This window comes from Labrus mixtus, chromosome 23 (assembly GCF_963584025.1).
Source record: "Labrus mixtus chromosome 23, fLabMix1.1, whole genome shotgun sequence".
Classification (NCBI taxonomy): Eukaryota; Metazoa; Chordata; class Actinopteri; order Labriformes; family Labridae; genus Labrus; species Labrus mixtus.
The window spans coordinates 19,485,639-19,498,138 of NC_083634.1; the positions used below are offsets into that span (position 1 = coordinate 19,485,639).

A 12,500-nucleotide genomic window follows, 5' to 3' on the forward strand; every position below is an offset into this window, starting at 1 on the left:
TACAGTTTCTAACTCTGACAGATAAATGAAACATTGTGCAGTTCTCTTTTTTAACTTCGTCTCCCGCTCCTCTGGACCTCCATCAAATCTAAAAACATCCATTAAACCATGTCGAGTGAATAACCCCTCATTGTCCTCTGCAGCGTCCCACAGCCAAGGAGCTCCTCAAACACAAGTTCATCGTCAAATACTGCAAGAAGACGTCGTACCTCAGCGAGCTGATCGACCGGTACAGGAGGTGGAAGGAGGAGGGGCACAGCGGCAGCAGCTCCGACGACTCGGACGGGTAAACTGAGCCGCTTCCTTTACATCTTTTTTTTCTCTTTGGTTACGGCGGGAAGCTCAACTCGTTCGATCTTTATATGCAGATGATGCAGTGCTGTGTGAATAATAATAATGTGTGTGTGTGTGTGTGTGTGTGTGTGTGTGTGTGTGTGTGTGTGTAAAGTGAGTCCAGTAACAAAGAGAACAGCGAGTCACCTGAGTGGTCCTTCACCACGGTCCGTAAGAAGAAGACAGAGGGCATAAAGGTCCTCAATGGAACGGTCAGTATACCCTCTTTGTGTCCGTACACATCATTAAGACTCTCTGTATTATCAGAACTGGTAACGGGTGGAGACTAGGACTGGCCTTAGACTCTCTAGATACACGACGGTGATGAGATTTATGAGCGTGATGATGACAAACTCTAGACCTTTTGAGGCCATATGGATTCAAGGCTATCGTACAACATTATTGAACTCCACAACAGCCTGTCTGCATATCTATACGTTATAAAAAAAAAACCTTAAAGAGGACATATTATCCCCCTCCTCCACCTTTTCAAACAGTCCCCCTGTGGTCTAAATGAAACATCTGTGCTGTGCTTTGGTCAAAATATAACATGAATCAAGCACCAGAGGAGGTTTGTGACCCTGTATAAACCAGCTCTCTCAGAACGCGCCGTTTTGGTGTGTGTCTCTTTAAATGTAATGAGCCCGCCCCCTGAGTTTTCCCTGTAGATATCACTCCTCTGTAGCGAGAATAAAAATGGCAGAGCTGCGCAAAATGTTTGTTCTAGTCTGGGGGTGGAGTCCATGGGTGGAGATATCAGGATTACCAGAATCCCACTTTGACATTCTACTCTATTTTCTTCTGCGTTGTAAGACTTATGCAGACCACAAACAAAGGACTGGATGGGTTTATTTCACATTTTGTGGGTCAGTAGACACTCAGGTTACCCAAATAAATGTTCAAAAGTGGATTTTTCATAATATGTCCCCTTTAAACTAAAATCGAATGTTGCTCTCCTTCCTCCTCCTCTTCATCTCTACAGGGTCAGGATCAGCTGAATAAATCTGCCAGTCTGACCACAGTCATCTCTCCGGTCTTCACTGAGGTGTGTTCAAACATCAGTCATTTTTAAAGGAGATCTATTAAACTCACTCTCACCGTTACTGATGTCAGTCTGGGTGACCTGTTGAGCAGCGTTGTGAGGCGTGCAGCTCTAAAAACCTCCTTATTGATCTGATACCGGCGTCAGATAAACCCCTCATTTCAGCCTCTGCTTGAAACGCTTCATTTCAGCTACTGTCTCTTTAAGGCCTATCATCTGTTCTAAGATTGTAGTCTCTTGACTGATGCTGTCCAAACAGCTCGTTCAGGGTGCATCTGCTCGTCAGCTTCACTGCTCTGTTTATTAAAAACTTAAAAACTTTAACAACAACTTAAAGCATGCACGCTAAGAAAGCAAGTTAATGTGTGTCTGTCTCTGTCAGTCTGCGCTTTCTGTGTTTTTCCCGTTTTCTTTTTTCTTTAGAAGCTCAAACAGAGGGGGCAAAAATTACAACTTACCCCCCCTTGTGGCGCCAGGTCCACATTGCATTTCAGATAACAGAAGTGTCTCCTGTTTCTTTTTTTCTGATGTAGTTAAAGCAGCAGCACAAGGAGCACTCTGAGCAGCGGCTGGCCATCGAGGAGCTGGAGCGAAACATCCGACTGGCTGAAGAAGTGTGTCCGGGCATCACGGACAGGATGGTCACAAACATCATTGCCAGGTACCAGAAGTAGGTTTGTCCTTTTCTACATTTTCTCCTTTTTTGTTGTTTCCTGATATAATGCTGTGATCTCTTGATTTGATGTTTTATGTTTCCTGTTATTTCCTGTTTGAATTGGTTCCTTTTTCCTCGATTGGTACTCTCTGTCTTCCTCCAATCGGATCATTTGTTTACCAAATCTTCTGCTCTCTCCCTCCTTGATTTTTTTCTGTCTTTAGATTCGCGAGCAACTGAAGGACGGATGGGAAACAGGAAGTACGTTATGTAAAGAGAGACTGTGTCTCCGTACGGTGACGCTGCTGGACGCTTGGAAACGGAGGAGATTTGCTGTGCGATGTCTCCTCACTGTACACACACATCACTCACACTTACACACACACACACACATACACACACTACCAATGTAATATATACACTATAATATATATATATATATGAGCTCACTGCTGCTGGTGGAAGCCCCTTATCGGCCCATGTTTGATTTGAACGTTTCTGCTCCTTTTTTCTTGAGCTTAAAAAAAAACTTTTTGAATAATTAGAAAAACATTTAGATTTTATTTAAACATAACAAACCCCCTTAAATAACCGTCACGTGCCTTAATAATTTATACTATGAGTCCTCTTCTCGACACTTTTTGAATCGACATGTGTTTTTTGTTGGCGCATAAAGAGGGTTCTCGTCCATCAGCAGTGGCGTATGTTTCGCGTCAAGACTTGCCTTGACTTTGTAGATGTCGATATGTTTGTTCAGTAGCACTTGAGACGGATGATATGCCAATATTCAACATGTTTGTTTGTTTTCAGTAATGCTTTGAGTTACAGCTCCCTGATCCTGGAATTTACTTAAGGTCAGGTCCGCCCCTCGGAGTTAAACTACGAGGCTACATTTTACAGTTTTAATGAATCACTCATTTAAATTAAACATTTACTTTCAAGTTAGTGCAAGAACCCATGAAGAAACTTTGAATCCTTCAATCCTCATGTCTACTTACAGATTTTTATGACTTTTTCTTTTCAACATTTAAGGTGAATAAGCTACTCTTTGATTAAACACACTTTAGGATGACAAGAAGCATTTTTGTTTCTCTGTTTTCTAAGAGGATAAACATCAGTTGAACTGAATCTTTTGGCACCACTCTGGCCAAGATAGGCAGCTAGGATCTACTTAAAGCTAGCTAGCTAGCCAGCTAACTTTGAAGTTAGTAGCTGAATTTAACCATTAAATATGTTTGACATCCCCAAAGGTACCTAGAATCTATTTAACAGGTAAGCTAGCTAGCCAGCTAACATTGAAGTAACTAGCTAAATGTAACAATTAAATATGTAAGACATCCCAAAGTTTATTTAACTATTGCTAGTTAGGAAAGAGTAACTACAGAAGTGTTAATAATGGCTGCCACTTGGGGGGAAAATACCAGTGTAGCTACATTTGTTTGCTAATTAATACGTAGCAGAACACAACTGTTAGCATCATTTGTGGCTTAAAAAACTGTGAAAATGGAGGGCGGTATCTGGACGTTGCCTTTGGTCTAGAAGTTAATTAAGTTCATATTCAGATCATAATTTGGTACTCTCTCTTGGGTGCTTGTGGTTAAAAAAAACAAATGGTTAGATTGAGATTTTAGCTTTGGAAATTAATCAAAACATTCGTTTTCCGGACTTTACAAGCGAAACACAACTGTGCTGCTTGTTCAGTGTGCATCAAGTTTGGTAAAACGTTGAGTACACTCAGCTTGGGTTTGAAGGTCGACTTTTAACAACATACTTGCTGTAAATGTTGTTTTTTAACACCTTACATTGGAAAGTAGCACAGATGGTTTTTTCTATAGCATGAAGGGAGCTGTACTCTAAACGTATTACTGATAGTTTGTACCAAAGACACTATAAAAAATTGGTCATTGTATATTTTTGTCTTTTTATATATCATAAGGGATACGACAACGCTTGTTAAGGGGGGATATGTAAAGTGGAAGATGTAAGATTTTACAGAAATGTACTCTTTTTGTAGCGGGACTTAGAGTTTTATGAATAAATATTTAAGTTTGATTGAGAAATAGCTCCTGGTTCAACTTTTGTCTTTCTTTAAATTAAAAATTGGGGATCTTGTACTTCAAGAAGTGGTTTAAAAATGGTGATCAAAGCAAATGAAAAAGGTTTAATGTCTTTTTTGTGTGTTTAGATTCTTGTTTTTACAGTTTGTGTTAAATTGAGAGCCTAGTGACATTCTCCAATCATAGTGGATTGAATTCCCAAATAGATGCACAATATATACAAAATAGTGCTGTCAAACAAATACATTTTTAATCACGATTATTCGCTTAATTTTAATAGTTAATCACGTTTAATCGCATTTAACCGAATGTTTGAAATAGTTAGGCTTTTATTTTGAAATGCTGTGCTGTCTAAAGCTGAGAGTACTTTACTTTCTGTTTGAATTCAACCCTGCTTTTATTTTGAAATAAAGTAAGGCCCTTCCCGTAGAGTGAAGGTGAGGACACGAAGTTAAGCACAGAAACAGGAAGTGGTTAGGGATCCCAAACTGACCACAAACAGCTCAAAGGAACGGTAACAAAGGTCAATGTGTGATGTCATAAGGTCAATGTGTGATGTCATAAGGTGGATATTACTTTGGACTCGTCAGCTGAGCTGTCTGAGAGTTTGTTAAAGTGAAATGAGACATTCAAAGATGCAGCAGTGTCCTTCTTTTACATCACTGAGACTACAGGGAGACACTGAGGACGAGTATCTACGGTGAGCCTGAAGGGACAAAATAGCATAGGACCTTAATTAATCACGATAATACAATATACAGATTAAAATAAATAGAAAACATACCAGATCAATCCACTTTGTAAAACAGTGTATTTGTTTGTATTGTATTGAAGTTTTCACAGAACTTTCTTTTTCTTGTAAACCTTTATTGGCAAATTCAGTTGAATTATTAACAAACAAAAAAAAAACCCACACAATTTTCACGGACCTTTTGAGACAGAGATACTCAACTATGTCACCAAGAAAGTTTATCAAGCCTTTTATCTGCTAGCTACCGTTAGCTACCTGCTGCAAAGTAAACAAAGTACTTTCATGGCTTCACCTCCTTAGAAAACATGTCTCCTTAACAACCACAAATCAAAAGCCCAAATCTGTGTGCTGTGTCTTTTTCAGTACGTCTCCAATGGAACATTCAATTCGGGAAGATGACTAGAGCTAGCTTGCCTCCTGCAGTCGTAACAGGTGCACATGCAGAGGTATATATCGCAGTCTGGATCACTTCAGACAGCTCATTTAGCAGACTTCAGTTTTTACTGTAAGTGACTTTCTACTGCATCTTCTAGTAGATGGAATTGTACCGTGTTGTACACATTATGCCGAAACTCAACTTTGAATTTATCAAAATAATGAAGATTGCAGTGAAACCCTTGTTGGGACAAACTTTCAATTGAGAATAAAGTGTTTTTTTTCTCTGCTCACTCATAGAGGGCCGTTCAGTGGCTTCCATTTCTGCCGACTAAGGCTTCCCATAGGCGCCTTTTCCGAGAGTAAGAATGTGAAGACATTCTAGCACTTGATTCCATAGAAAAAAAAAAGTTGTTTAACCATATTAAAAATCTAAGGAGTAAAAATATTTCCTTAGTTTGGCATCAGCCAGGTCACTGCTACAGCTGAGGCTAGTACAGCTCGTTTGACCTTCAGTGGTTTGAAGATACAAATCCTAAAAAATAACAAGCTTGTATCCAAGAAGCTGAGGTTTTTGATTAAACAAGGCATAATATGTCATCCGCCAGAACACACCAAAAGATTTCACTTCTCAAACACACAAACCAAACACATTTTTGACAACTGTCCTGATTTCATATACAGATTTTGAACATTTGCAGTCTTTGCTTGTCCACAAGTTCTTCATTTATATCTACAGTGTGACTTCAGTAACCTTTGCAGGACTTTTGGTCTTGTCTCCTTCTTTTTCTTTCTTCTCTTCTTCCCCCTTTGACTCTTTCTTTGCCTTCTCCTTTGCTGCTCCATCCTCCTGCTCTTCCTCCTCGTCCTCCTCGTCCAGTTGGAGGCTCCCAGAGGAAAACCTCATCCTGGCTAGTCCAGCAGACCGTACCATTTTCCCCAGTGGGGGTGGTGGGCAGTAATATGGATAGAAAACCTCAGGTTCTGAGTCACTGTAGCTTCCTGTGGTGCCTCCGAGATTGTAAAGCGAGGCAGGACGTTCTGGGAGAGGGGAGGAGTTTAATGGGAGGTAAGTGGGTCTGGATGGGCGTGTCAGGTGGGGGTAGTAGCCAAGGGGACGGAACTCAGAGGCGGGGTTAAAGGCAGGGTTGGCACTCCTTGAGAGGTGAAATTTGACATCTGGCTGGCTCGCCGCTCGGCGAGGCAGCCCTGGGAGGAAGTTGCAGTCGTCGCTGTAATGCCCCGCCTCAGTATGTCCAACACCCATAAACCTGGCTCCATTGCTTCCCGGATGATAAACCCTCCCCAATCCCAGTCCCCCTGAACCAGATGGGCGGAGATTCCTCATCATTGGCGAGAGGGATGGAGAGTCATGGCCTAGCGGATAGAAAGTCGGTCTTGATAACCCATCCATTGTCCCATAATCCTGCCTCCTCGGCTGCGGGAAACGCTCCAGCGAGGAGACGGCCACGTAGTCCGACAAGTATGGGTGTCTGTTGAGTGGCGATGAACCAGCAAAAGGGAACGATGGGAGGACAGGGTGATAATGGTAGGCAGGAGTGTTTGGGTAGAGCAGAACCAACTGTTGAGCGGCATCCGGATGGGGCTGGGGGTTTGGCCGACGGCGTGACCGGTTGCCATAGACACCGGCTAGCCTTTGGGCTTGGCGTTGCGCCGCTACACGTCCGCCCCTCATCTCGTCCATCACAGATGTGGAGGCGCATCTCATCTTGGGCGAAGGAGCAAATTGATGCGGAGACGGAGAGAGGGGAGTCACTCGGATGAAAGGCCGCGTCCTATGTGGGAACTCAAAGGGTGATTGGCGACGTCTAGCCCCTTCTCCATCCATTTCAAAGTCGTCAATGCCTTGGTGATATGGTTCCATCTCGTCCTCACTGCGGACCCCCATGGCGTGACCAGATAAAGGGAAGTCTTGGGATTCCTCGTACACCTAAAGAGGTAAGAGACACAAACATTAGGCCCAGCCTTGTTATCCCTTTTTTATTGATCTGAAAAAAAAAAATGTTTATTGATTGGTCAATAAAGATCAGATGCCCAAGATGGAATGCAATACACTGTTTTGAAAATGACTAAAACCAATAATCACCTATCCAAATAGTGTCTAATCATGGCCTCTACTTTTTGTTTGACATGAATGGTAAGTGCTTAAATGGTTTGTCAGAAGTCTTTTTTTTTTTACCTGCTTTGAGACGTCTGTTAGGAGATCAGGAGAGGAGCGGCAGTGTCTGGGATCGTAGTCTGACTGACAGAAGTTCCTGGATGAGATAAACGGGTAATAGTGTTAGGGCAGAGAAGATCTTTTTTTTTCAAAATGTTTCTGCAATGTATTACCATCTAATTTTACAATTTTTGTTTTAAAGTTTGCCTTGGATCAATGATATTGGCAAGACAGCAGAAACTATTCTACTTGATCTCCGAGCTCAATGTCTTAATATACAGTTATATGCACAACAAAAACATGAGTAGCTGACAAAACAAAAGTTTGGATGATGTAAACATTGGTTTGGTCTTAGATCAAATGAGATATTTAGTATTATGTCTATATCTGTGTCTATAAATTTGGCGTCCCTTGACGATAATTCCAAAGGGACTCAATGCCTTAATCTCCATCATTGTTCTAGCTTGTTTGATTCCTTCTGAGACTGGCTGCTAATACAGTATTTGTTCTCACCTCTCCAAGTGTGCAGTCTTCCTCTCTCTAGACCCCATACACTCCAGCAGCTGTTTTTGGGTCCGACCACTGCCGCACAAGAACAAATTTTATCTTAACTTATGAAAACTGGACTTGTAACTACACTTTGATGCGCGAGTGCTTTACCTGTATCTAAAGCTGGATCCCTTACTGGACAGCAGAGTTTTTTGCATCGTCTTGGGCTCCTCTGCCAGTCTGAAGAAGGCATGGTACTCTACACACATCTTCCAGAAGTACTTGCACACATCTCGACTGGCCATGGAGAACTCCAGTATGTCCTTACCCGATGGCTTAATGGACACAAATCAACATATGTAGTTTGTGTAAGTCAAACAACCTTGATCAACCCATCAGAGGAGTTTAAAACGAAAAAAGTAACGAGTTATCTGCTCCAGGTCCTTACCCCAACTTTTTCATGAAGTTTGATAAGGAAGTGTTTTCGCTTGAAGCTGAGCTTGCGGACGTTGGCCCAGCTGAACGTGTTGATTTTTGTGTTTCCCTAGAAAGTACAGAAAATAAAACATCCATCCATATGCCCCTCTAGATATCAGCATTAACAGATAACACATTCTCATGGTTGACACATAACATTTAACATCGACATGTTCAATTCTCCGGATAAAAAGTTCAAATAAAAATCTTTAGGAGTCATCCTCTGGATATCTTGAAGTTCTGTACCAAAGTTTATTCCAATCTTTCTAATATTTGTAGAGATATTTCACTTGGGACCAACAAATTGAACCATTGCTTGCTCAAAATGGGCTGTTCCAAGTGAGGTCAACCCCATACTCTTCTTTTCTATTGGCTCAGGCAAAGGCAAGGCATCTGCTGTATATGCCAGTCAAAGCTCTCAAAGGTGGAATTAATTAAAGAGTTGAATGGAAGTGAACGGAAAGTGAATATTTGCCAATTTTGAATTCCCCCACGTGTAACAATGCCCTTGTTTCTTTGACCATCAACCACCTACCTGGAAGACGAGTACTCCAGAGTGTGTGACAGCCAGATTTATCCTCATTCCCTCTCCATCGTGGGCTGGGTGAGGCCTGATGCCGTACATGTCCAACTTCCTTGCTACCTCCAGCAGGTGGATGTCGGAATCGGCTGGGGATGCACCTCTAAAGAAAGAGAAGTCATTTAAATTTAACTAGTCATTTCAGCAGCTTTGGTTTGGTTAGCATCAAGGTTGCAGTCTTTGCAATATGTTTTTCTGCTTTTTGATTGCTACATCTGGAGTGCAAACCTCTACACACTTTTGACTGAAGATTATTTTTGCGTGTACCTGTTTTTCTTGTGAAACTTGATGATCTTATGGTCGATATATTCCTGGTTGGGGACGTACTGCTTCATCTCTAAGTGCTGGCAGTCCAGCTCATCGTCATAGTCCCCTAATTCTGCTGCAAACCACACAAACGCAAACGCATAAAAACATCAGGGACCGACAAGATATTTGATTTTTGGGGCTCTACCTAGAGACTTGTATGTTATGTATGAGCTGTACTTGAATGCTTACACTGCAATATGTGCGAGACCAGCAGGGCGGCGCTGTTGTCATGACAGGTCAGACTGCCGTTCGACAAGTCCTGCTTGATCTGTAAGGCAAAAAGATACCTACACACACACACACACACACACACACACACACACACACACACACACACACACACACACACACACACACACACACACACACAATAAGATTTCAACACAATAAGATTTCAAGTATTAGAAGGTGAGTGTTATTCATGTGGATAACAAACCCCTGTAGTTATGTTTGAGCACAGTAGATACAGAGTGATCTAACGTAGATACAGGATGTAGTTTACATAAAGACCACTGTTACCTGGTGAGGCCTCTCTTGAGTTGTCCAGGGTCTGGAGGGAAAAACTTTACGATAAACCTGAAGAACAGATCGTTGGTGTCTTGACGGAGAGAAAAAAAATGCAAGGAAACATTACAGATACAGAAGCAGTAGATGTCGCTCTTGAGCACCACCATGAAACCAAAACAAACTGCTGTTTGGCTCGAGCTGCAATCGCCTGTGTCCTGCATTGATGTTAGCATGCTAATGTTAGCGCTCTTTAGTTAGCTCGTAGCTTCACATTTCATGTAAACTGACACAGAATGAGCGTGATCTAAAAACTCTTACTAACATCCAAATAATCAGTGAGTATGTTCTTCTTCTTCTCTCTAGTTCTTGACTAAAACAGCTTTTATACACAAGGGGAGGAGCCGGACGTCCCGTCCATGTAAACACGGCTCTGACAACAACACAGCCAGCGGGACTCGAGCTTCTCCCTCATTGTAGACAGTCAGGACTCAGAGACACATTTACACAGGACAGACTTTATGATTTATGTGTCTTATCTTCCTTTGCAGAACTTGAACTTGCTGTGACTTACATTTAATCTGTTTAGCGAGCGGCTTCAAAAGCTCCAACCACACCTGCAACAAACAAAAAGCACGTCGGTTTTGGCTAAGACACCACAGGTATTCATCAGGTTGTGTTCATGTGTGTGGTTGACTTTTCTTACGTAGTTACCGCTGTGGTGTCTGAACTCCAGCCCAAAGTACTCTTTCTCCAGCAGCTTCAGATGACCACACACTTTGTTGAAGAAGTCTCCGCCTAAAACCTTTTGCTGGAAGAGAGAATTAAAGCAGCAGAGTCGGAGAGTTGATTGGATTTTTTAATTGAGACTCTCTTAAAACTAAGTCCATGGACTCTCAGGGGAACGCTGCTCTCAGTTTTGAACTCTGCATAATTAGAGTTTGTATAATCCCAACTAAACAATTGACCCGACATCTTTAAAGGAGCTTAATTATGGGGATCATTTAAACACATATTGTTACGATGTTGGAAGTCCATACAAAAAAAAAAAACCTTGGCAAACGGCAAGATACACGGTTGTTGGCGTAATCCCCGGACGTGGTTTCCTGCTGCTCTGAACGAGACTTCACGAGATCTTGGCGAGAACCTGACGTCCGTTTCTGCCAACGTACCAGAGCAAAGCATGGAGCAAAGTCGTAGGAGACGCCCAACCAGGAAGCTCGCTCAAATGTCCAAACGTAGCTGACCAATCAGAGGAACGTGGGCTGTAAATATGTTTATTTCTGTTGTATAAATGGACATTTTAATATGAAGATTCCTTGACTTTTGCAACCCGCTTCAAGTGGGCACTCAAGGAACTGCATTGTTTTTTACACTTAAGCACTGGCGCCATTTTCCAATACCGAGGGTTGCCGTTTGGTCGCGTCCAATCAGTTCACCTCCCTACGCCTGGCTTCCTATTTATTCTTTGTCATCTGAGTCCCTTTTTTTATACCACTCATAAAAGCTAATGTCACTACTATAAGTTCATTTTCATTGTTCCTTTAATTCAGTGGCTCAAGGTGTTTTTTTTTAGTGTTTGCTGTCGTCTAGCTGGTGTTTAGCCCCCTGCTGGGAGTTTCTTCATGTCCCTCATTAAGTTGTCATGAGAGAGAGAGAGAGGGAGGAAGAGGAGGGACAGAGCAGCTGTAGGCGATTATAAGGAGAAGACGAGCCTAACTGATGATTAGAAGAAACAAATGGCCGCCCCCCCCTGAGCAACAACACAGTTGGTTATGAGTACGACCGAGATCCAAGTGGAGTAAAAACGGAGCGACTTTTATGGCACATTTGAGAATTCATGTGAGGAAAACATTTACAACTACCAATCAAAAAATACTTTTATATGAACTGGGCGATGTCACTTGAGTCGGGGCTGGATCTGGCATAATGCTGCGTTCAGGTGCTCCTCGGATGGTCCCAGTTTCCAAAGTTGGGAAGTCGTTCCTCTGGACATCAGTGTGTTCACTTGAGTTCAGAAAGTCAGAATGTTGAATCATCAGGAAAGAAAATGTCAGAGTGTCACTGTTACAAGTTTTATTTGAGCGAAACATTGATGTGCAATACTTGACTTTAATCCAACGTATCTTAACATTAACAGCTTGCAACCAGCTACTCGAGGAGACGGAGCCCCCCCCCCCCCCGACCTTCAGCGAGGAGATCCGTCACTACTTCCACCCGACGTCCCTGACGCCAAGCCACCACCATCGGACCCTGTCGTCCCCCAACAACCACCGCCGTCCTCATCCATGCATTCATTGTGAAGCACCTCGAGATAACACTTAATGAATTGGTGCTGTATAAATTATGATTGATTGAAAACATACCCGCCCCTCCCCCCCCCCTCCCCCCCATGGGATGACGACTACGACGTTGAGTAGTCAAGTTGGTCACCTAATTCTTCCTCGAGTTCCGAGTTGTCGTTCTAACTTTTTGCAGGCGTGGCAACTCTGAAACCCGTTTTTTCTGACACAGCATGAATGCAGGGCAAAGTACCACAGAAAGGCTTGCAGTTGCATTCTGGGTAATGGAGGCATTGCGTTTGGCCATGAAAATGAAACATATGCAGTTGGAGTTAAAATTGAAACCGCTGAAGAAGTGACTTTACTGGCTGTTGGCGTTCACACACGCAGCTCACCCTGAATATTTCAGGACATTTCTTGAGTTTTGTGTGAAGACATATGATCCATCTTTTCTCTGCCTCCACATC

The 12,500-nt window shown here is 42.5% G+C and overlaps 2 protein-coding genes across 4 annotated transcripts in view; one reads left to right on the top strand and one right to left on the bottom strand.

Moving 5' to 3' along the window:
- Nucleotides 1–4,092, top strand: part of stk26 (serine/threonine protein kinase 26) — a 25,465-nt gene extending 21,373 nt beyond the window's left edge. Inside the window, exons 8-12 of one of the 3 annotated variants that reach the window (XM_061032116.1) lie at nucleotides 144–286; nucleotides 449–545; nucleotides 1,316–1,378; nucleotides 1,909–2,049; nucleotides 2,255–4,092. In XM_061032116.1, the coding sequence (XP_060888099.1) occupies nucleotides 144–286; nucleotides 449–545; nucleotides 1,316–1,378; nucleotides 1,909–2,049 (444 nt within the window). In that variant the 3' untranslated portion in view covers nucleotides 2,255–4,092. The remainder of the gene's footprint in view (nucleotides 1–143; nucleotides 287–448; nucleotides 546–1,315; nucleotides 1,379–1,908; nucleotides 2,050–2,254) is intronic. The other 2 variants (XM_061032113.1, XM_061032114.1) reach the window with 2 other exon arrangements.
- Nucleotides 4,093–5,916: 1,824 nt separating this feature from the next.
- LOC132959010 (FERM domain-containing protein 7) overlaps nucleotides 5,917–12,500 on the bottom strand; it is an 8,450-nt gene continuing 1,866 nt past the window's right edge. Inside the window, exons 2-12 of the mRNA XM_061032112.1 lie at nucleotides 10,458–10,562; nucleotides 10,326–10,368; nucleotides 9,767–9,845; nucleotides 9,437–9,534; nucleotides 9,206–9,320; nucleotides 8,894–9,041; nucleotides 8,330–8,425; nucleotides 8,053–8,216; nucleotides 7,906–7,974; nucleotides 7,414–7,489; nucleotides 5,917–7,164 (exon numbers count right to left, since the gene is read on the bottom strand). Coding sequence (XP_060888095.1) covers nucleotides 5,947–7,164; nucleotides 7,414–7,489; nucleotides 7,906–7,974; nucleotides 8,053–8,216; nucleotides 8,330–8,425; nucleotides 8,894–9,041; nucleotides 9,206–9,320; nucleotides 9,437–9,534; nucleotides 9,767–9,845; nucleotides 10,326–10,368; nucleotides 10,458–10,562 — 2,211 coding nt within the window. The 3' untranslated portion in view covers nucleotides 5,917–5,946. The remainder of the gene's footprint in view (nucleotides 7,165–7,413; nucleotides 7,490–7,905; nucleotides 7,975–8,052; nucleotides 8,217–8,329; nucleotides 8,426–8,893; nucleotides 9,042–9,205; nucleotides 9,321–9,436; nucleotides 9,535–9,766; nucleotides 9,846–10,325; nucleotides 10,369–10,457; nucleotides 10,563–12,500) is intronic.